The sequence below is a fragment of the Diadema setosum genome, chromosome 6 (assembly GCF_964275005.1).
Source record: "Diadema setosum chromosome 6, eeDiaSeto1, whole genome shotgun sequence".
NCBI lineage: Eukaryota > Metazoa > Echinodermata > Echinoidea > Diadematoida > Diadematidae > Diadema > Diadema setosum.
The window spans coordinates 14,845,897-14,871,804 of record NC_092690.1 but is presented as its reverse complement, the minus strand read 5'-3'; the positions used below and the strand labels follow the sequence as shown (position 1 = coordinate 14,871,804).

Sequence of the window (25,908 nt, the reverse complement as noted above, 5' to 3'; positions counted from 1 at the left end):
ACGTGTTGAGAGTCATCGTTGATTACTTTGGCCCGCTATAATGGCGCCCAATGAAAGAAAATGCATGCAGTGATTGAGCGCAGGGTAAGTATACCCGGTCGCGTGTCCTGTGGCGCTCCAGCACGCCCTGAGAAACACAGTGGGGCTGCTCGCCGGCTAATCTCCGTGCGAAACACGAGTGCGCCTACGCGCTGGGAAATCTTATTGGATTTTTTCCTGCCGTTTTCGTTTGCTTTCACAATGAAATAATGGTAATAACTGTTGCATCTTCTCTTCTGTCAGAGGCAAATGTTTTGCGATCAAAACTGATTATTTCTCCTCCGCTGCAGGCCGTTTATCTTGCCTGTATATCACATCATTCCAGTATTTCTTGCTACCGACACGCTGAGAACACTAATCAGAACATCAATCAGAACTATACCCAGTATGAAGATGCATTCAATCACATCTAGACCATAGAATGGAAGACTTTCACTTTGTATAATTACTCTAGAAGCATACTTTCTGCTAGTGAGATGCAAATCTATATGATATTCTTACAGTTACAGCCCCAGTTTCTTTTAAGGCGTATTGTACATTTACAGATATAGCAACACCCAGAATTCAGTGATCTATAGATCTTATCAAATATTCCCGATGTAATCACATTTTCTTTGCTCATTTTCCACTAATCAAATATAAAACTATTACAGGATCATCTATCTTCGTGTTTCTCATTCCAGGAGATGTCAGAGTCTTCATTGTCGAAATTGTAAACGTGGAATCATTCCGGTTAAAGTATTCAAAATATCTTAATGATTATCTGAAACATTGTATTCTATCTGGGTTTGGTTCTGTTTTGTAATTAAATGCGTAGACATCGGACATCAAATGGTTTAATGTGATATAGAATGGAGTAAAACATGACCTGCTGTCATTATATATTGCTTTAGAAGTATGGTGTTACATTAGGATGTTGGCTGACAACTAATGACAACATAGCGTGGATTGGTGAATTTAAAGACAAAGAAGATTATAGCAGTATAGATACAAAGGGAACGGAAGCATTTATTGTGAAGAAAGAAAGAGAGAAGGGGGAGGAAGAGAAGGGAGAATTAAGACGAATAGGAGACAAGGAAAGTGAATAATCAGTAGCAGCCATGAAGAGATGAAAAGATTATTCTAAACCAAGAAATGTGTTATGTGTTTGTAAGTATCTAAAATATCCTATACACATTATACGTAAGTGCCAATGTTAGTTTTATGACTATGTGCCGATATTTTTGTGCATATAAATGCACTGTTTTCAGGTAAGCTGGTATGTGTTTGAAAGAGAACAGCAAAAGCGAGATAAAACCAGTGTAGTAGCTGTGTGGTAGAATCGCGCCGATGAGAATATGGCGTCCACGGTGGAATCTCTTCACACCGACACCTATCTCATCGACGTCCAAAGGTTCCCGCCTCACGAGTAGTTTGTAGGTGGGTAACAACAAGAGGAAATAGAGGGGAATGCTTACCCTTAGCAACGGCGGAGGGGACGGGCGTAGTCCAGGCATTGGGTCTCCCGCGGACCAGACTCTCGCAAGATGGTTCTAGGAGCGAAAAGAAAACACATTTAGACTGACTGTTAGCCAGACATCTTCCTACTGCTAGCTTATAAATCAATAGGGTACATAAGTCAATCATAGATTCATGTGGTGTTGAAAATTACTGGGGGATAATGTGATAGGAAATAGCATAGGTTAAACCATAAAGTGGTCAGCCTGGCAAAGAAATGCATGTTTTGTGATCTCCTTCTGTTTGACGGGTAGCTAAAAATAATTGAGATAGGATGTATCAATGCCAAACACTCATGCTCCATATTGGCACATCAATTTACCATCAAATTCTTTTAATTCTCGACAGAAGATGAATGGTAAAGCAAAACAAAGCGTCAAGTGCATGTACTTCGTATATGAAAACAGGTGAAATGACAGGCAAGGGCTGTGATAATAATGCCAGTCATGAACTCTACATTTCTGAGTTTTTAGTTTTGAAAACAGGTTTTCTATGAAGCAAGCGAAGACATAAGAACGGGAGCCGCCAAGACAGAAGTGAATTGTAAATGTTTTTTGCCAACGTTTTTCACATGTGTTAAAACGAGATGGCAGCAGGATTTTGACGTTCTCATTCACATTAGCACAAGAAGCATGACATTACATCATCATGTGACCCAAGGAAACGTGAATAGAACCCTGCGAGATTCTCTGTACGTAAAGGACTACAGACTACTGGTAATATCTTTTGGTTTGCCGGAATCCTCCCACCCCTTGCGAGGTGAAAAGCGAACCAAATGGGGTAGCAAAAGGGAGTCCGTGGGTCTCATCGTCTGCAGACTGATTATTGTCACATATTACTATGGCAACAAAAATCTTCGGAAAGGTGGAGGACTGGATATTGATATCACAACTAAAGGAGAAGAAAGTGCGTCTTCGTTATTAAAATACACAATAACATGCATCTACACACTGACAGTCATAGATGTAAGGTCACAGATGAAAGACAACCGTGGTTTGAATTGCGTCATTTTCATAACAAACAGAATTAACTTGGTGTTTTCATGACTGATAACACTTCCTAAATATTTAAAAATATAAATAAATACATTGTGCAGTAATGAGAAAAAAAGAAACATGTTGTTTCAACTTCGTCCATTCACCAAGGTGTATAATGCAAGCTATGATGTCATCGTTAAAAATGCATTTAAAATCACAAGGAAGAAAATACGACAAAACACTTGCTGCTCCTTGTTTCCACACACAGGATAAGGATGCAAAAACCATTCAGTTGCGTTATAGACCACAGGTATGCATCGTCTGCATAACATGAGAACAAGACAAAGAAACCTCAAGACCACTATAGTCCTTCAGTATACTCCCAGTCATTCTCCTGGTTCCAATCCAGTCTGAGCACAAACATGACTAGCCGAAACAACATTAATGCATCACAACCTGCCACGGAATCGGTGTCAATGAGTTCATTTTATCCATTAGTAATAAGTCAAACACCGTCACGCCACGTCTCTCAAGCTAGTGATAGAGGAATCCCTTGATGGCAAAAGAGAGAAGAGAGGTTTAGCCACTGAATCCCCTCTTCATTCTTGTGCACGGGACTAAGGGAGAGCCACTTGAAAAGGCATGAAGACGCTCCCCTTTTCCTTCCTTCCTTCCGCTCGGTTGGTGCGTGGCTCGCCAGACGACCAGCGAGACCTCGCGATTAGGTCGCGGCAGGAAACCGACCTAAACGCCTGGGCCCCCGATCACGGAAATTACCCTCGTCGGGGAAAGGAAAAGACGAATAACAAAACCAATTTGCTCGGGGAAACTCACAAATACCCCCTATTTTTCCTGAGCAAGGAAAATTATGCTTAGTGGGCGCTGATTTGGAATGGCATTTTGGGAAAGAGGCTTTTTAGAGAGTAGAGAGGACATACGTACCAGTTAAAAACATGATGAAATCAGCGGAGGGCCGTTTCCTTAAAAATGGCGCGCTGTGATTACTGTGATGAAGGCCAGTGTATACTTTCAAAGTAAGTCCGGAAGAGCGGCAAATCAGTGCTTGGCGGAGCTAATTATTCAGCCTCGCGATCTCTTCACCAAGCGCGGCTAGTGAGGCGAGCTTTCGGGAGTCGTGCCGTCGACCACTTGACATCACCTCTCGCTGTCTCGTTAGCTAAGGATCCGGGCCATGTGAGCAAAGGAAGTTTTAAGAAATGAACGTTCGCCCGGTGAATGAATCGCTAGATGAATCAAACTTCATTGGCAACACGTTCATATATTAGGCTCTCTTCCAGCACCCCGGCTTGTCTTTACTCTTCCTCCCTCGCTCTTTCTCTCACTTTCTCACTTGTCTTTCCTCCTAGCCTGGTGACTGCAACCCATGGACGATACTACGCGACTGTTATCAAGGGTGTCAAACTTAGCTCTGTTTACATCCCCTTAAAAGATCCTTCATCTTTGATTTCATTTCCCATTGGTTCCTTGGTCTTAATGGTTCCCCCTTTTCGTGATGAAAAAAAAAAGAGAGAGGGAAAGACAGAAGTGAGAATGAATTTTGATGAGGGGATCCAGCCAATCATGGCAGGGCTGAAGTCATAAAGCCATTTTCGCTTCTTTTTCTGTTTCTCTCTAGTAACGTTTACTTGCAGTGAGCGCGGCGCTTCCATGGCCTCGCTAGCCATTCACGTTCGGTGAATCGGGTGCGCACGCGTAGCCAACCCTTGCCTTTTTCACGCAGGAGTAACTTTCTTTTCTTATGCAAATAATGGCGTGCGGAATGCTACCACAGACACGCGAACGGGGGAAACGGGTTGATAAGATTGTCTCTCACAGTTCCTCCTTAGCAACCTCTTGATCCGAATCTACTCTGAGCACACTTTGGCTATTTCCTCCTAACTCATTGAAATACATTCCTTCCTTTTGTATTGGTTGTATATTTACCTCAGAAGATACACACAATACTTGCCAAGTAAACATCTTGTTTAGATCATGACGTCATAAGCAGTAATTCTAATTTCATGCTTACTCCAATCATCTTCACGAAAAAATGTATGTAGTCGTAGTTTTCTCTTCTTCACTATCTGTTACGTTCATTTTTATGATTGTTCTTTTGTTCCCTTTCTCCCATCATTGAATCTTAAAATCTGATTTTGTTACACTATATGTGTCAATAAGATCCTTCCATTTTTTTCTTTTTTTTTTAAAGCCTGGCGTTGAAATAGCCAAATTACAATAGCGTAGCATAATTTAGCCGAAACATTGTGCGTTTGCGATTGAAATCGTGCATACCTTAACTTAATTCCACCCTAATCTAGTAGTCTTAGATTAAAGTGTAATGCAATAGAAGCAAATCTCATTTACTGTCCATTTATGTTTGATCTTTGAACGGGGCAGGAGAGGGAAAGCCCCATGATATACATGTGTGTTTCCTTGTCGATGTCTGACACTCTATAGGTGACATCTTATGCTGAAAAGAAAGACTGGTATATATTCCTCCAGCAGGCCAACAAAAGAGTAAATCAGCGTCGTATTCAACATAAAGTTCTGCTTCCTCAGATAATCTAACAGGTGTTCACGCCTTTAATAAGAACGGTAAACAGTCAAGGCAAGATGCATGATGCAGGCGTTGTCATGGTAACCGATCAAGGATTCTTGGTACAGCGTGTTATATTTGTCGGCCGATTAATTGCTCGCTGTGTCGCGAACTTAAAATAATCTTAAAGAAACCAAATGACTGAGATTCCATGTAGATATCTATCATCATAATAGTGGCATGAACGACGTCATCACAGAGCGTGCTCGAAGTCATGATGGTCGTCATCCACGATATCATTTAAAGCGCGAGCCTTGTCGAACAGACTCCAAAGGGAAATCACGGGTAACTTAATACACCACTGACATGCGACTTGTGTTATCATTTCATAAGTCAATGCATCGCTCGAAGGGCGCAGAGCAGAGCTTAGAAATGCAATTAATTCAACTTGTTGGAAGCTTACACAGACAAGACAATTGCCTGCCAGCTAAGTGAGTCGTTCATGCACTGATAATCATGGTGAGTCTCGCTTCGAAGAGTAAAAAAAAAAAAAATAGAATAAGAAAAGGAGGGAGACGGAATGATGAGCGGAGAAAGTGATTTTCGTCCTCCTTTTATTTAGTTGAGATGGCAGTATTATTCTTCTTGACATGCCAATATACTGTGTCATGAACATCGCGTCAGGGTCTTGTGCAGGGCTTACTAAGTTCTGCCCCCAGGCTGTGGGGCGGGCATATGGGTTGGTGAATACCCCCAACTCGAGACATAACGCGGGCGCGAGATCGTTTAGGAACGCATTGGACAAGTCGTCCGCACACTGTATAAGACGCTTTCTTGCCTCCAGCCAGGCGATGAAAATACCTTCGAGGTAGGCCTGCAGGAGTTTAAACAATGAAATCAGTGATAGTACGGGGAGAGCAATGCTGTTTGCTTCGAAATTTAGGCTTTGAATTTTCATCATCAATGCGCGTCCCTTTCGTAAAAGGACGAGGGAACGCACGGGTTAGTTTTGTGATAGGAGGATTCTAATTACTGTAGACGAGTTTTAGTAATAAGTGGATGGATGAGTGCTGTAACATTATCACCAATGGCATATAAATGACATGAGGCGACCCGTGCTTGCTCGCCATTGAAATGAACAAGCAGTGAAACAGACAGCCCCTTGCTGTGGAAGATTGGACAACACCAATCAATAGAGATATAGAAACGGCTTAAACAAACACCAGAGAGACGTATACAAAGGAAAATAAATCTCGTGGGGCGAACTTTTTAATATCACGAAAGCTTCATTTTGACATCATAATGGCTGGAAATGTGAATGTAAATTGCGATTTCTGGCGAGAAAGAGAGGTGGAAATAGAAGCGACATTTCTGCGTTTCCGTAACCAAACAACGGAGTATCAGAGCGAAGGGGAGCTTGGAGGCCAGGAGAACCCTGATGATTGCTGTGCCCAACTGGGAATAAAAAAGTGGGAAGGGAAGAATGAAGAGGAGGGGGAGAGAGAAGATGAAGAGGGGGAGGGGAGAGAGAGAGAGAGAGAGAGAGAGAGAGAGAGAGAGAGAGAGATGGGGGTAGGTATGGAGCGGGAGATAGAAGAAAATCGAGATTTGAGTGACTATTTCAACAAAAGGAAGTTTGAATTACAGCAGAGAAACCACACGAATTAATAATAACGTTTGAACAAAAGGAGAAAGATTGGCGTAATCTTTGTCTTTGATGAATCAAAAACTTCCAAAGACTTTATCAGGATTCCGCATGTTTATCTGGATAACGATTTTTCGCCAAATCTTTTACAAGAATGGGTAGGTAATCATGAAGGTGATGAACATCATTAAACAAAAATCCATGTGGAGACGACGTAGGAGAAAAAGAGACGTATTGGATGATTGTAAGAGAATGGAGAAAAAGGATGGAAAATGTAATGAAAAATGCAACTGAAAGAATTGAAAAATCTAGTCGACAAGAACTTGCCATTTGACACTTACGAGGTATTACACAGAAAGAAAGAAAGCTGCACAGTGCAAACTGTCATGGGAAGGAGAATTAGAGGAGACGAATAAAGAGAACAATGACATAAGAAATAGAAAATGACAGATAGATTGAAAAAAGAATCGAGGCATGAAGTTATTTGCTGGAATAAAAAAAAAAGAAAACTCGCAAACGTTGAGATGTATGTTAGTAGTTTTATTGAGTCTCTTTATTTGCAACTGTGCTTTGGGCTTGGTGCAAATTCAATCAGCATCTAGCTAAGACAGTAAATTTCGTAACTGTTGGCTTGAAACAAAATCCTCTGACATGGTGTTTGATACTTGGTTATATCATGAATATGATAATTCACATATTTTCATCATATGCCATATCATTATCATCAGAGCTTCAAGATAACAAATTCATGTTGCAGTATGTACACCTCTTCCAGGCGTACAATATGCAGTGAGGACGAAACGATAGAAATTTTCAATGAAGAGTTTAAAAGGCTTGAAACAATACAAAGGAAACGTCGCCTGTCTAGGAATGATATGGATATATATTTGCATTACTTCGCAAGAATGTACCTACTTGTAGTCTGAACACACTTTGAAGTAGCTGCAAGACTCTCTGCCTTAAACAAATGAAACTATGGGGGAAATTGCCTTCTAAATGACACATTTGATTTAACATGCAAATTTATCATTCTTTGTGTCTCTGTAATGAATTCAGTAGCACGTAGATAAACCCATTTTTTTCCTGTCTCTCTATTTTGGATGCAGTAATTAGCGTAGTACACATGCATAGATAAACTTCGTCTCCCCTGCGCACAAATCTAGCTCCAACAGGCATGCATACTATTAGAGTCATTATGATGCAAAGTAGATCAAAATCCCCCGGACTTTTATTCAATTTACAACAATTTTTGTCTGATGGTGTAAATGCACTTTTCCTGCGCTCTCTGAGGTCACAGCGCCGGAGAGAAGAGAAAAAATGCTCCAAACGTGATAATGCTCCCTAATGCAGATATTATTACATTTTGCTCCCCAACATTGTTCGCTGGGAATTTCCATTTTAGTTTCGGTGTCGTTAAAAAGCCTTCAATCTGATCCGACAATAATGTATCATTACTATAGATGCGGCATCGTCCCCAGGAATGGAGGGATAGGAATAAATAAGTATTGCTTAAAATGAAACACCATAACTGTGTTTATCTATGAGTAAAGGATATAACAATATATTGTCTCAGAATATGGATAAACATATTTGTAAAGTTCTATATTTTTGTATTTCATTTGCGCTGTCTCCTTTACCACAGCTTTTGTTGTTATTTTTTGTTCCATGTTCTGCCGTCATTCGATATTTCATTCTCTTTCTTTCGAATTCTCTATCCCTTCTGCTTTCTGACGCTACTTTCGCGCTTACACTGATTCATCATGAATTTTGTTGTTCTTTTACATTTCGCAACATGCAACTTTTTTAGGATGAAAATTTATGACTAAGAGTGAATTTCTCAGAAACAGAAAAAATATAGCGACAGGCTACACACAAATACTAGAAACCAGAATTTTTCATATAAGACCCTTTTCATGAAGAGATTTGCAAACACTGTATGTCCGAATTACGGCAGTCATTTGAGCCACAGAGATAATCAATGCTCTCTACTGAGAAATCGATGCAGGTTGCTTGCTACTCCTTTCAAAAATATTTTCCACGTTGCACTTGTAAAGTTTCTTTTTTATGTAACGCGGCTCTGTATTTGAAGCTTGGACAAACAAGATTAAGACAATCATTCAATCGATGAATTAATCTACATGCATCGTGCAAGGAAAACATATCTACAAAGTACGTAAAAGATTTCAAAAACAGCGACGTAGCCTCGAAACACACAAGATATCAATTAATAACTCATGTCATGATAAACATTAATATCCAACCTAAAGCATGAAGCAACTATGTACAGCATCGAAACACACTCAGGTTTGTCTTGACACAAAGTCCCTCAGTGCAGAGAGAGGGACAATTCTCTGACTTGGAAACCGAGGAGAATAGGTTTGAAACCAATCTCCCCCTCTTCGGCAATTTGACTTAAAAAATGCGAAATGTCGTCGAAGGCCAGTGTCTAGAATGATAAAATTGAAGACTCATTTCAATTTTGCCTCCTGTAGCGGCACTCGCGACTTGCAAACATCGCTTTATTACATTCCAGCAACGACTCCCTGATCGATTCACGGGCATGGTCGGGTCAGGGAGTGAAGGAGAAAAGTACGATGTCGCTGTCAAAATATAGGTTCCTCCTTCTTTCCTTTTGATTTTTCCCCTCCCGATTTATCATCAGAATAGTGTGTTATAAAAGTAGCAATTCTACCTTCCAGTAATAATCAGAGAATACGGAGAAAAGAAAGAGTGAAAAAAAAAAGAAAGAAAGAGGGAGAAAAACTCGAAAGAGCAGAGGTATGAGAGAATGAAAGAAATTAAGTGCAATAGAGCGAAGCCTCTGTTATTTGGTACAATACAAAACAAAATGATTGAAACTAGGAAATCAAGAGTATTTACAAGAGGAACCTTTCGAGAAAGACTAAAGGAATACAGAAATAAGCAGGAATTATATGTTTGATCGCAAAAACGGGTTGAGCGTTATTTGTAAACATTTTGAAGTAGTCCACTATCAGATAGAGCGAATTATTTATAATATATCCATATATATTGTTATAACAAGGAATTATCCGTGAAGTTATGATTAGAAAATGGAAGATTTTTTCATCATTTTATTTGTTTGTTTTTTAAAGCAACTGATCTCTTAATTATATCAAATTAACAAGAATGGAATTAACTAATTTTACAATCATATTTTTATTCCGTGTGTGTATGAGGTTTGCATTCTATTCTTGGAAATGAAAAGATAAGAATGAAAGAGTGAAAGAGAGAGATATGAAGAGACAGAGAGAATGGGACTAAAAAAAAAACAAACAGCGAGTATACATCATGAAACACATACCAATTAGATAAACAGTGTCAAAAGAAACCATTTAATGTGGATAACCACACTATCATGCCTAAATTGACTCCTATATACATCTGATATATTTGCTTGTATCGTTGTTGCAGGGATTATTGTCCAAGACCACCACTGTACTGTTATTATCACCAATATTTTGTTTAAGAAGCTGTTTACCGTCATTATAAGGGTATTTAATATGATAAACTGCAAACAGTACAATGTCACTGGCAATGTTCCGACATGAGATCTATAGTGAAAGAAAGCATTTTACCGTACTTTCTCTTATCTGTATATGCCATTCTGGACTTTTCTATCGTTCTCCTTGTGGTTAGATAAAAAAAGAAAAAACACCATTGAATAATCATTCTGTTTCGGATGATAGAAATCGAACACATACAAGCCAGAAACAAGATATTGATTAAAGACGATCTTTGAGTTGAAAAGGTGAGTCCTACCCACAGAGAAATCTCGCTGCATTAAGGAATCCAAAATGGGCGAAGGTGGAGAAGACGAATGGATGCTAAAATGTTTCGCTCAAAGTCATCTACTACCGAAAAAATTAGCAGGCAGCGCGAATCCGTCATATTTTCCCTCATCATCCTTCCTGTTTCTTTCTTCATTACGTCAGAGTGAAGTAGGTGGCGGTGGTGGGGAGGGGGGGGGGGGGCACGTGGCATGAGCGGAATGGATGATACTTGAAAACAGATCTGAAATGTTGACTGCGAAGTGATGGTGTCTCTAAATAGGCTGAAATGGATGAGGCCATTCAAGCATTTATCATTATGTATATAGTATGGTAGCTTAAAGCGCGTCAAAATTAATTGATCGGTCGAACGGCCGCTCTACATCTCTCTTCATATCTCTCTTTATCTGGCAATCACTTCGCAGTTATTAGCTGTTATTGAAAGACTGCCTGATATACGTATTTCATGACTTTCGCCTCAATTAGCGAGACGAAGAAGGTTTCTTCTTCTCCTAGCTGGCTCGGCCTGACGAACTGTGAGCAAGATTAGGAGTATTGATGACAGTATGCCTGATTTCAAGCGACACCAACCGGGCTACTCTCCCGCCGGACTGCTGCAGGGTTACAGCTTGGATGTCTCGATAGCGGCTTTGAGTCGCCAGCCAACAAAACATCACATTTGCATACGCACCAACAAATAAAAGGGAGTCGTGGCCATCTCGCCCGATAGCTACTCGTACCTCACAGCGTCAAATCTCGCGGGGTTACTAGAGACGCACGGATCCGCTCAATATTAAAGACGCGCGCGTAAAGCACATAACCATCTTCTTTTTTCCTTTTTTTCTTCTTTTTGCTGTAGCCGGTTGTAAGGAAAACAATGCACACCTTGCATGGGACAAATGTCCCGTGACAACGTTGGTCTTTCAAGCCCTCATATTGCGTATGGTTTGCTAGGCCGGCAGCACAGGAAGTCGCTCCTGCCTGTAAATGGCCGCTTTATGGATCATGAGCAGTCTTTGCGAGTCAATGAAAGAGGCTTGTCGTGGTTGGAGTCCCACGGTGGGCGTGTAGGATTTCGCCGGTTCACCGCACTCTTCGCTCCCGGAGGACACCCGCAGTATTAGTCTCAATGACACGGCTTCCCTGCGCACGTGCGGCGCTTTATTTGAGAAAACTTTACGTGAGAGTTGCGGCGCATTGAAGGAGATTCCCGCACGGGACGTTCAGCTTACACGAAGAGATGGAACTAATACACCCCACACACTGAGTCAAAACATTGGGGCTGTTTTATTTTTCATTATAACAGACCTATGTGCCAATTTCTGCAAGAAAACTAGGCCATAGTCTAAATATCTCTATCGGTGCCGTATGGTACAAAAATAATTTTCAACTTCAGGGAGGTAAAGGAATTAAAAAACCTCAGATATGGGTATTTGTAAGCGAACTTATAACTTGATGACACTATTTCCAAGCGTAATGGGCAGATAGCTTTTTAGGAAAGAGGGAAAGAGAGAGAGAGAGAGAGAGAAAGAGAGAGAAAGAGAGAGAGTAAATCAATATGTATTACGTCATTACTACTTTCATGGAAATAATCATCTCTCTCTCTCTGTCTCTCTATTATGATAAAAGTGTACTTACATTCTCATGAAGGCATTATCGTCGTCATACTTAACATTATTGTATATACACATATGAACGCACTAATAAAGACACAACATCCATAAATAGTAATATATTCATGAATGTGTTTGTTTCAATGGTTTGATTGTGTTTATAGTGTAATTTGTTTAGAAGGGCAATTGACTTCATTTGTTATTTTATATGACATTACTTTTTTTTTTCAGAGGGTTGATTATGTTAAGCCTTTAACTGCGTATACATTCTGATAGCAACGATCTAAGTGATAAGTGTAAAGTAAACTTAAGAATCAGATTATTCTGCATCACCAGCAGGGCATCTAAGTGAGAAAACAGTTTTGCTGACTGCAACGTGCGCTCAGTGAAGACAACCATTGCGAGGACTTGCTGAATGACGTACATTTGAGACTTTAAAAAGGAATCCTGTCTAACATCAAACTAAAAAGAGCTTGATAGTCATATTTCTGAACACAGCAGATTTTTCACCCCTCTCTTGTAGCAATGTTTAAAGGAAGATACATCATAAACAACATACTTTGTGGCGCCTGAATATTTCGAATTGAGGGCAAAGTTTCTCAAAACAGTAAATTTACAGAAAATTTATATATGAAAAAGGAATAAAAAAAATATCTCGCCTAGGCCGGTGGGAGATGTCAGGATAGCTTCATCTCTCTCTCTATCGCCTCTCCTCTACACTCAATTAACGTCTTGAAAATGACATTACGTAACTTTCCGTCTCGGAAACAAGAAGAGGAAAACGCCTTTGTCGCGGAGGATATCCTTAATGGTTCGTGCTTGACGAAGACTTATTTAATACCCCAGGAAGTTTCCCGCGCGCGGGAAAAAGAAGCTGAGGAAATCGATCATTTCAAAGAATTTCCTTCCTCTAATAGTTCGCCAGCAGCCATTTTATATTTGTCTTTTGCCTTTTCACTCCTTTCTCGTCTGCTGTTAAAATGGGTCCTTATTGGCGGGATTCGTCCCTAACACGCACTCTCCTAGCATGAAAGTACAGGCCGGAGGCGAGAGATGGAGAGAAAATAGGGAGATCTTTTGGTGGAGAAGAAATTGGGTTTGGCGATGACGAAGACAGGCAATCTATTATCATCCACTTTGCAAGGAAAATGTCAGCGCAGCGCGCCAATAAAGTGGGCTAGAGTTAATAAAACAGCAGAGATAAATCAAACACAAAATCGAGATGAAAATGAGTGAGTAAGAAGGGGCCTGATTGATTTTATTCCCCGCGCTTTTGAAGAGCTCTTTATTAAGTCGCTGGAAGCTTTACGACTCGAGGTTCAAGCAAGCATTATCCGCCGCGTTCTTGCTAATAAAAGGATAAAAATTGTATCCCCTCATGTAGGCTGATTCGAGCGACTTGGCACAAAATCAGTGATATTTGGAAATTGGTAATAATCTCGCTCACGATTTGATGGATTTTTCCCTCCTCTCGTAAGCTACCGCAGAAGGGTCGTGTATGTATTACGAAATGAAGCGTGCAGTAACGGAAAGAAGGGTATGGTTGGAATAAGGCCATGGCGTCTATGTCAAGACGTGTTGAGTACGACCCAGTGGAGACCCAGAAGATATAAGAGTGATCAGACCAAGCTTAACATCTACTGTAACCTGTTTAGCATGACTGAGTAGAGTGGAGCTTGGCACGAAAGCTACGAAATGAGACCCGTGACCAAAGGTCAAATATGATATTACCTTGCCCTGAGATGAGCACTCGAAAAAAAAAAAGTCTTGTTGAAGAGGAAATGAAGAGAAATATGATAAATGTATTCACATATCAATATGCGAAAGATGCTAAAGAACTGTTTAAATGGGAAAATATCGCACCATAAGGGTTAATATGAGACACAAAGTTTTCTGCTAAGAAATCGAATAGAGGGAGGGATGAAATATGCTATGACTATGATTATCAACGTTTCAAGAAACAAGGGAAAGAATGTATTCAATGTACAAAGTGGTTGAAAAGAGATACTATTAGAAGTACACGAGACAACAATCAAAGGCGTTTCAGGGTAAGAAGCCATTTATTACCAACAATGCAGAGTGCATATTTTCATCAACCCGTGGTTGTGGCGGCCCTGATGGTTGGGCGAGGATTCATTAAGATCGAAAAGCAAGCAGCCAATAACTTCTAAACCCTGCATGCCTCAGACCAACGTCTTGTGTACTCACTCAATCACACACATACACACACACGCACACACACACACATACACACACAAAGAGAAAAGATGGTCGTCTTTTAATGAAGCTCTAATCACGTGACCTTTAACGTCCAATTAACGAAACTAATAATGGCATTGTTGTAAGCAGGCCTGGGTTGGGATCCTTTGTAGAAATGTCTCTTCTATCCAGTCTTTATTGTCAAGTCTATTGAGGAAGAGAAATAAACATTGTAAACGTGCTTCGCAAATGAGGTCGATTTTCCGCGCTGGACAATTTTGATTTTGCCTTCGGTTGCTTTTCTTCATTCTTTTTTCCCCCTTCACTATCGCCTTGAATTCTCATGGTGATATCGATAATATCATGAGTACTGGTATCATGCTGCCTTATAATTCTTTGTAGATGTGTCTATCATTGCGGAACGAATGGACGCTGCTTTGATTTGATGACAAATATCTTTAAATATAACAATAGAGCCGGGCATAGTTTTGTTTTGTTTTTCAAAGTAGAAAATCTGAAACATGGAGTAAACTTAATTGTCTTTAAGTTCACCAAGCGTTTAACTTGATGGACAAACAGCGACAGACTGATAATTTTAATGATGTGAAGATATGACTAACATCAATCCTATACAAATAGAACGTCAGATCAAGAATTATTACGATTATCTCCCACCTTTCTATTGAGTTAAACCTGCGATAATTTACAAACACAAGAATCTAAAATAACATTATTATACGGTAAACTGAGACACACTTGTGATGTGATGTTTTCCTTTGATGACTTAAATTAGTGAATTTAGAGCACAACCACGAGAACTTCAATGATTTTGGGTCACCGTGCGCATTAAGACAGTAACATGGTATCGACTTCCACATACAGCGAGTGTGGATGTGAGCTTAATTAGAAAGATGGCTAGAGGGATGAGGGGACGATGGCCCTAGGCTGATATTTGCGGAGGATGAGGAGAAAGAGGAGGGAAGGGAGGAGGAAGAGGCGGTAACCGGGTAGGTGATGGAAGGAGGCAACCGGGCGAGTAAACAAGGCGAGATAACCAGGGTTGTCAGCTGGACGCGATGCGCACGAGATTGATCTAACGAGAGGAGATGCGCCTAATGGGGGGATGAGGGAGGAGGAGGAGGATGAGGAGGATGGGAAGGAGACAAAGGCTGCCAAACATCGAGCTAAATCAACCCCGATGGTCAGGCATCATCCATGTCTTCCAACGACTTGATTCTTGGATGGACCTTTTAGCCTTTAGTCATTGGACTTGCCTTGCGTGCATGATGTGTGAGAAATGAAGAATAAAGAGAAAGAGGCCAGAGAGAAAGAAAGAGAGAGATCGAGAGAGATGGAGGAACAGACAGACGAAGGCAGAGACAGAATAATGAGATGATAAGACAATGAAAGATGAACTATTTACAAAAGGAAAGTTTAAAATCTTGCGCTACAAAAGGAAAACGGTACAGAGAATGACAAAGCTGCAAATATGAAGCTATGGTCTTTGCTGGGAATGACTGCATCACTGTGACGAATTTGATAGTTTCCTTTTCACTAAGGCTGTGAGATGGAGAGGAGAAAGCAGAGCAGGTGAAACACAGAATGATGAAAGAGAGAAGGGAGGAGAGAGGGGATCATGAACTCACTAATTTGAAAAATGCCTAGGACCGTCCATCTTATTTTCCACGTAAAGACTGAGAGTCACTCATACAGAGACCTTAAGCCTGAAATGACAAGAGATTCTCTAATGGCATCGGAACGGAAGAAAACGTCACGCAGAATTTCTGGAAATCCATGCTGAATGATGCCTTAACAGAATTGGGCTTAAAGGGAAGAGTATGGATGAAAGAGAGCTCAATTTAGAGACGTACATAATATTCTTCATGATACAGAAGTCACATGGCTGAGCGGTAAACAGCACCGGTGAAGACTGCAGTCGCTTTTCTGTGCCAAGTAGATATCCTTTTTGGGTTTTAGTTAATTACACCTGAAATGTATGGGATGCATCTTTCAAGTTGCAGTGAAGATTCCTAATGAAAGCTAAAAAACTTCACCTGACGAGGCAATGATCTGTAATACTGACAAACGAATGTATAATGCTTGTTTTATTCGTCTATTAGTCAACAATGTGCAGCCTATTAATGATGACTGATTGTTTTCAAAGCTCTCCCTCCTACTCGAAAATTCACACGAGATGCCGACAAAAGCCAATGTTTTCTATGATAATATAATACACCTCCGGAACAGTAATCTATGCGTGGTAGGCTTAATGACAGAGCAAGTAGATCCCGCTTGAAACTGCAGGGTAAGAGTATAACAGTCTTCACATCATGTCTCTGTTACTCTCTACACGATGGTCGGTATCAGCTGTGCAGTGTAAATTGTATGTTGTAATAGCTTATTCTATAAGCAATTAGTAAATGGCCCAGCTGGAAAGAACACAGTGTCCCACAGTGTCTTTACAATGTGCTCACATAGTCGACTTTGTGAAAACGCTCGAATTCATCAGAGTGAAGATGATTTCACACTGTGATGTGTTTTTTCACAGAGAGTTCACATAGTACAGTAATGTTCTGTTTCACACTGTGAAATGATTCACAACGTGTTCCCAAAGTTAAAACGCTCGAATTTGACAGTGTGACGAGATTTCACACTGTGTTCACAATGCATTCGCATTGATGCATTGTGTTTCACATTGTGTTGCACACTGTGGAACACCGTGTTCTTTCCAGCAGGGCTTATATCAAGAAACTGTATATTTACCTTCTTTTTTTATACCTAATGTAGCATCGGTGACATGCATATATAGTATATTTCTTTTATTACCTACACTACATATTACAGTTGTTAATGGGGGAAACTATATAGTTGATATATCATTAGCAGGTAATATATTGCTTATATCACTTACATTAGATATTGCAGTTGTTAAATTGCAAATTATAGATATATCTAACATAATATCATCATTAGCAAGTAGACAAAGAAAATCATTGTTTTTACGCTGTATTTCGTGGGAAAGTTTGTATCATTCAAACCAATATGAAAAGGATAGAAATATGACTTTCGCGTAGTTCTCGAGAAGAAAAATTATCTAAGCCTTTTAACATGGCATAAAATACATCGAGGAACGCCTTCTTTTCCTGCTTTGTGATAGGGAGTTACGGTGTCGTTTATTCTGAGGTTTTGTATTGTATATTTTCTGTCACGTTAACTGGACATGAAAAATTCCATTGTGTTCATAGGATTGTGGGAGACATGTAAATCGTAGTGACGAACAACGTCATTACTACACTCGAGACCCATTTAAAGGCGGGCGGTATTACGAATGGCGCATGTTTCCCTGGGTGATGTTTACCAGACAGCTATCGATCGCATTTTAAATCTTTTCTCTCGTAATCCTCTCCCTCCCTCTCTCTCCCTTCTCTCCCTCTTTCTCTCTTTCTCTCTCTCTTCTTCTTACTCTCTCTAAAGAGCATTGCTGGCATTCAAATAAACTGCTCAAGATGAAAAACACGCTCTGGAAATGTGACACAACTGGGGTCGCGATATATATTACGGAATACAAAAGGTAAACGGAAATTAACTGACTGCAAGCAACTGGATTTTTTTTTTTTCATTTAAGAGAAAGTGAGAAAAAGAAAGATGGGAAAGACGGAGAGGTATATAAAGAAATGAATAAACACGCTTTCCAAAGAGAGAGAGGGAGAGAGAGAGAGAGAGATTCAGAAGAATAGCAACGGAACATGCGCGGCATGCCGCCGTGTAATTCTTCCAGAGACGTCCTGTGATTCCGATCAATAAATCGATAAGACCTCAGTGTATCGTAATCGCACCTGCCTCTCCAACATACCGTAGAGAGCGTACTTTGATTTAAAGGGTCACCACCGACCCTTGGTATAATTAACTTCGGAGCAGAGTGACACCAGTTCCAATGTTGCTCCCATGAGAGTATTCCCTTGTGGAAATTCTTGGAGTGTTGTTGCCAGCTAGCTTTGATCACAGTGATACACTTTGCCCTGTTAAAAGTGAACTGTTCAATGTCATTTCCTAGGAGCGGTTCTGGTTGATGTAAGAGGAAAATTGCCAATATTAACATTTGTGTATATAAACAACATGTGCAATGTAATCCAACCCTTGAGCAGGAAAGATATAAACATCTGCTATCTTGATGTCGCGCAAAGTGGAACGATGGGCTATGCGATGCCTGCTCGCAAATATCGAACTGAAATGAAATCACGACCGCTAGTATTATGCATGGCAATAATGACGCGGAATGATGGTCTTTAACGCGCATGGCCGCATACTGAGAGAAATGAAGCGTTATAGATGGGAGAAGCAAAGATCACTTTCTACTCTGTGCGCTCATTCCAAGGTCACGAGAGAAACCTATACAATGTGATGAAAAGAAAATCGATATACCTGATGAGAGCTTTAGGTTTAGTAGTTTGGAAAATTTAGCAGTAAAAAGCGAAATAGCTCTTCTGACGAAGCGACTGGTTGAGAGCGGATAGATTCTTTGCATCAATAGTAATTGCCTATCACGTGATTATACAACACTGTCTTCGTATTCTCTTCAAACGTCATCACAATCCTAGTACAGAAGTGTGAAGATCGAGTAGATGACACATGGCCCTACTTCTCTTTCTACGTCGACATTCTTATCTATCAAATCTTATCAGCTATGGTCTTCTACCAGATCATCTCATTCCTTTCAGTATCCAACGATCTTAATTCCATGAAAATCACTTCTGAAGATATTAAAGGATTATTTTAAGCAATTTTTGGATTTCACAAATGTTTGCATCATTGACAACATATAAATCTTGCCCAAAATCGACACCACTGTGGTTAGGATGATATTCGAGAATAGACTCTTGATAGCATTTCTCCCCCCCCCCAAAAAAAAAATATAAAAAACCAACCAACCAAACAAACAAACAACAACAACAACAACAACAACAACAAACAAACTGGAAACTGGTTGCCGCCAGCTCATGACGAGCCCATCCCACGTATAGCAAACAAAAGGAAACCCTTAATTCGGAAAACTTGCCTCTATATAACAAAGTACATGTGCAAGCACCAACAATACAAAACCATCCCCACACCTTGAAAAGGAAATAGATCATAATTCATTCTGAAATGATATTCACATCATCAAATCGATCAACGTCGGGGAGCAGTCTGCAACCATACATCTGATATGACGCAAATGTTGACGGTGTCATCTTGTTCAAGACTATTTTTATGGTTCATTAAAAAGTACTCCTTATTCTGCGCAGAATGAAATGCCAGGTTTGGTAAGAGTACCGTCGACTGTTCTTTCTTATTTTGTGACCACGGGTGGCGTTGGTAATTAAAAGGGACATATCCATAAATATGGGGTGATGCTCTACTCCCCCCCCCCCCCCACTCTCTCTCTCTCTTCTTAAACAAAGGTAGCCTCATCTTTGTGAGGGCGGAAGCAGCGAACAATATTCACTGTGGAGCTGTCAATGGCATTGAGATGAACGACACAACTTCCGCTGACGTCATCACCAGCATACATTCAATGGATGAACTATGAGACATATCAATATCTACACACTTAACAAAAGATCAAATTAGACAGGACCGTCGGGTGAGAGGGGAATGGAGAGTGTCAGGAAGATATGAACGTACAAAACTTTCCAGAAAAAAATCCCGAAAGAATGATACATTTTATTTGTTTTGAAAGTGATGAAGAGGAATGGAAAGTAACAGCACTGCACATTACTGACGGTACCAATGATTTTCAGGAGGTCTTTAGTTGGGCTCAGTATATAAAGCATACTGATACTGGCTTTTAAGGCAGAGCTAGTTTCAAGAAAATAGACAAATACTATTAATCAAACAAATCAAATAACACCAACTCCACGACGGAGACACGGGTGTGTATATACACTGCTACATTAGACGGAGTGTGAAGATGAAAGGGGGAACTGCGTATAGTATCAGATGCATCAGAGGCGCAGTTACCATTAAAATACCGAGACTTAATTAGAGAAATGCAGAGAGAGAGAGGGAGATGGGGGAGGGGTGGGCGAGAGAGTATCGAAGGTGAAAAGACAAAGTACGTGAATGGGGATGCAAAAGTCGATGAGGGTAAATTGCAGTTGAGGAGCAAAAACAGATAGTCCCGAGTTTCGCCAGAGCCGTGGAATACGAGCTTGAAGAGAACGAGGCGGGCGGCCGGGCGAGCCAGGGCACTCAATCATGAAGAGAGTAAGGTAGCAGGTGATTTTATGAATAGGGAGACGGCGAAAGTACCCCTGACCTCCAGTAGACAAGGGTACTGGGGTACAGAGGGACTGGGTAAAATGAAGGGCCTTTATGGGCTGTCTATGTATGATGTCAGGTGTACAGTGTGCTACAGCAGAGTCTGTCCACTGGATTTGAAGGATGGCGTCTTGGTGAACCGTAGTGCTAAGATGCTTGTATAATAATGTTACATTCAACATGCGAAATAAAGATTAAAACAAAGTATTGCAGCGCTAATGTTTTGAAGAATAATATAGATTGTTCTGAATTTGTAAGTTTTTAGTTAATGATATAAAAGGACAAAAATTAATGTGTAAAGTGTGTGTCTCCTGGATGTGGGAAGAAAATGATTAAAGAAATAAAATTGTACAATGATTTCTTTTCGCTGAATGTATTTACTAATGTCACATTGACAACAAACATTACCCATTATCTGTTGGCAGAACTTAGGGTAAGGCAAAGGGGGCTGAGATCTCTGGGGCTTTGGGAATGAAGAATGCTCAACGCCATTGCAATACATGACATTCCACAGTAAGTAATGATAAGTGGACAAAGAGGATGTCGTGCTATCAGTGAATAAAGACTCTGCGAGGGTACAACTACATTCCTCTCCCGTGTAGTATGCAAGTTGACATGGTAACTTTCGGAGAAAAATCATTAATTTCAAAGTCTCTGTAGGAGTTGAGGGAGATACTTACAGTGCGAGGGGGAATAAAAGAGAGAGAGAGCTAGTGAGTAAGAGAGGGATATATAAGTTTATATTTTTTCCTTCTTATTTATCATGGGCCGCAACGTATGCTTGCACAATAGAGGCCACTCATCTAAATCCACGGACAGTTATGAAGGCACGCGCCGGACCGGCTCAACATAGATTTAAAGACAAAAGATGCGATTAGTCACTCAGGCATGGCCGCCACGCGCCCGCTCGAACAATGAACAACGCGCGCACCGAGTTCATAAGAAAAAAAAAAATGTAATCGCTGTTGACAATGAAATCAGTGAACTCAAAAGGACAGAAAAAAAGACAAACAAGAAATGAGTAGAACGTATTCTTTTCCAGAGTGGCTTTCCATATACCTGCCCCTTTAACATGATAGCGACGCGCTTGATAAATGCACCGTGGAGTTTAGATAACGAAATAAAAAATGGAGAGGAAATAATAGAGATGAATGTGATGGACAAGGGAGATTTTAGGTGGGCATTCAAACTTGTTAGAAGTTACCAGAGCGAGAAGGTTTGCAATTGTTGGAAAGCATGTTCCACATGCGTGGCGCTTCTTCCAACCGTATCACATCATGCAGGGACTGTCCTATTGAGTCCCACTAGACAGGTCAAAGTCGTCCCTGTGTAATAAAAAATGAGTGAGAGTCGTGTGGTGCATGATAAACACCGGTTTGAGCAGGTGTCAATGCCAACAACAGGTGGACTGGCCTACTGGAAATGTATTGACTATAAAGTGTATTCTAAATGATAAAATCCGTCCAGGTCATATGAAATAGGAGAAATGTCGAAATGTCATCCTTTCTCACCCCCTCTCTTCCACGAATATTGTGTTGGACACCATTGTTCCATTGTACTAATGTTATGCATTATCGGTTGCCAAACAGTTAAACTTTGTGCTTATTCTACGCAATCGTTCCTTCTGAAAGACTAAGATAGAACGCATGTGATTATACACATGTATGTAGGTGTGTGTGTTTGTGTGTGTGTGTGTATGTATGTGTGTAACAAAAATTGTTGAAATAGTATTGAATAACCATACTGTGTAATGTCATATTTGCACATAACCTACACTGTTAATGAAATTGCTAAAGATTGATACAATTGTGAAACAATGCCATGCAGACAATTAATCAAACAAAATCAAATCAAAACAAATAAAATAAAATCAGTGGTGAAACAGAAAGACACAAATCTGACAAAAGTGTGGAAAGAGTGATATATCTATCGTATATAGTCATGTCATGCCTTTATTGAATAAGAAATATATCATTCTTTTCTATATACTAGAAAAGAATTCTTGAAAACCAGATACTCCTTACATCATTTACAATCATTACTTATGTGAGCATGTGCGTGGAACAATGTCAACAAGTGAGACATTTTCGTGAGGTAAAATGGAAAGATCTTTACTGTTATGTTTATGTCTGTGCTTTCTTTGTCTATACTTGATCTTAGATATACGTACGTTCTGCGACGTATCATGCCAGACGACTTTGAAAAATATATTATCATAAAGAAAGAAAGAAAGAAAGAAAGAAACAAACAAACAGTGCAACATTTTTCTTGAACTGGTGGAGGAGCGCGAGGTCTTAAATCTGTGCAGAGAGACTTGTAACAGTGAAAAGAGTGAAAGGAAGCGACCTGACATTTTGGGAAGCCAACGCGACAAAGAAGCAAAGCTTTGGATTCGGTCTAGTGAACTGCTTTTAGACCACTGCCCCCAAGTTGGATCAAGCTGGCCGAAAGTTGATATCATTGTTGATACCATTATAATATTGTATTCATGTTTTGTTGAAACTTACGTGATTTAAAGTTTCTTAAAATATTAAGTACGCATGTAAGCTTTATGTATATTACTTTGTATTACTTTATACGGAAATAAAATCATTTGAATTGAATTGAATTGAATTGAAAGTGAAATCAGGATCAAACCAAATAGATTAAGAAGGAAAAAGTCCAGATTAGTAATTTTTCTATGTCTTTTGAATGTGTTAACGAAATGGACATTACAAGTACGATATTTTCCACTACTTTTCACTTAACTGTGTTCTGGTCACAGTTGCTGTCATTTTCATGGCAGCCAAGTAACAGTTATACTCTTCATTATAATTGTTCCTAGAATTTGGCATAGTTGTACCTGTATCGTTTGTCGAAGTAGATACAGCATATTTTCTCACCCTTTGGGCAGTTGTGTATAGGGCGTTTCAGACCTAAAATGATATTAAAACCAGCTCTAACAACATGGCAGATATCACTCGAAAAATAAAACAAAACGCGAATCTCTCTTTCCACTCGCTTACAAAGTTTATCCTAAAGATATCACTAGGATATCTATGAGAATTCTTTATATTCACCCATATTTGATAATAATGATAATAATAAGGTCTTATTTACCCAGGGTAGCCTCTTCAGTGTTGCCACTGCTCTACCAGAGGGCCCTGCTATTATTATTACCCTAGCGTTGCCAGGTACCCATTTATACACCTGGGTCGAGAGGGACATTGTGGGTAAAAACATCTTGTCCAAGGATGTAAGCACTGGGCGGGATTCGAACTCGAGGTCCTCCGTTCGGGAGTCGGGAGTCTTATCCACTATGCCACAGCGCCCCCACAATAAAAAGGCATGATCGATGTCATGCCTTTATTGAACAAGATTAAGCTCTGTGTACTCTGGCGGCGATTGTCTGTATCACTTCAGCAATCTCTAGCACCGCATGTCTGGCTATCTATGAAGGCTGATCTCGTGGACGTGTCTTAACTCTACACAGCATAGAGTCCATAGGTATGTTAGAGGACTCATTAGGATATGTTGAGTGGCTCTCCTACTGATGCTTTATATTTCAGGGAATCATTTATTTTAAGAGACCTAAATTTCCAATATATCACTCCCTACGGAACATGCACAGTCCAACAGGCATATCTCAAATTTCAATCTTAAAACTTGAACATGTGCCTCAGATAGTGTCAATAGACATCGTAATTTTACCTAAAGAGAGCGACTGGAAAATAACTGGCGACGTTCTTTGTTAATTTACTGATCCAGGCACGTTTATTATCTCCCAGACCCTGACTACACGTTGACGTACCGTCGCACGGCGCCACGCCTCTGCTACGATTTGTGCATGAGTAGGACTGGAAATCAGCCACTTCAAGGACCATCAGGGGGTCAGTTAGACTTGGTTGGGAGAGGTCATGTGACTTTCGAACTTTAAAGGCGTTGCTCCTCTGCAAAGTGCCATATTATTTACCAAGAGTTGCACCGATTCGTTGTTCTGTATTATGTCAAAGACATGTCTTCCTTTGTATATTGTGACAAGATGTTAGCATTAGACAACATTCTTTCTGTCAGTGATGCACGGTATTTCAAAGAAATATTAAACTAGAAGAACATTTGTGATGTATACATTATGTAAGAACTGCGATAGATATTGAACCTTAATGTATGTGTCACACACGTTAACAGAGGAGTCTGGTAGTTGATGGTGACTTTTTGACTTTATCCAAACTAACATTGTTTGACAGTGTTCTTGTGGTTGTGCTACTAGTATCAGTTAGTCTTAGCTTCTTCATTTCACAAGACATAAGGGACATCGTCTCTTTCTGGGATTTGTTTGTTTTGTATAGCTATCAATCTATAAATCATTGTTTTATTTCCTTTCCTCATAAAAAGGGAATTAAATCTCTAAACATTATTTGACATTGTGATCAGCACTAAAAGGTTGAAATGATCACTGAGGTTTTTGTTCATAACATCATAATCATCGTTATGACTGATGCAATTTTTGTCTAGCAAAATATTGTAATTTACAATAAATCAGGAAGTGGTTCATAAATTGTGTACAGTGAGTAAGATAAAAAATAATGAGCGCGATTGATGGAAAGACCTTCCCATATGGTGAGGGGTCGATTTTATGTTTGCTTAATACACGATAAACATGGTACTTGAGATTCAGCCTCATCGTCTAGCGGTTATCAGGCTCCTTCTACCCCCAGTCGCTGTCGCCTGCTCTAGTGCCATCCGCCTTGTCAGCGGGACAAGATTGCCAACATATGCTGAGTAACGACTGCCTGACTGGGAGAATGGGATAGCATTACATTAGCCGCTTACGGCAGGCCGAGGAGAAGGAGAGGGCTCCAGCGAGGCGATGGTTTGGGATCTCCCTTGCGACTCGGGGAGAAGTGGGCAAGTCTTCGCCGTCATAACTTGCGAGCTGAAGCTTGCACCACGCGTTCCCATGTTAGCTCAAGCCATAGACCGTATCGGGGAAACGCCCGGCTAATGAGAGCTATGACTAACAATTGGGGTTGAGGGGTTACCGCCAGATCGGTGGGCCCGAGAATCTGGGGCTCGTGACCGAGGCTGGGAAACGCGGCAGAGGGACAAATTGATGAACAGACGGCTAAGAGTTCCAACGTGCCATATAATATGTGGGCAGTTGGTTGCATCCCGGCACCATAGAGATAAATGAATGGTTATGAATGTTAAATGAACAGGTAATAGGGAGGGGAGGCATGTCGACTTGCCAGCAGGGGAGAAATAGACAGCTCACTTCTGTCGAATGGTCGCATCTATGACAGTCCTGTGGGCAACGACTTTGCCGACTTACTGG

General features: G+C 40.3%; 1 protein-coding gene across 1 annotated transcript in view; it reads right to left on the bottom strand.

Moving 5' to 3' along the window:
• Positions 1-25,535, bottom strand: part of LOC140229561 (transcriptional regulator Erg-like) — a 52,822-nt gene extending 27,287 nt beyond the window's left edge. The window contains exons 1-3 of the mRNA XM_072309809.1: positions 25,407-25,535; positions 24,385-24,523; positions 1,497-1,571 (exon numbers count right to left, since the gene is read on the bottom strand). Coding sequence (XP_072165910.1) covers positions 1,497-1,571; positions 24,385-24,523; positions 25,407-25,535 — 343 coding nt within the window. The remainder of the gene's footprint in view (positions 1-1,496; positions 1,572-24,384; positions 24,524-25,406) is intronic.
• Positions 25,536-25,908: the final 373 nt, after the last annotated feature.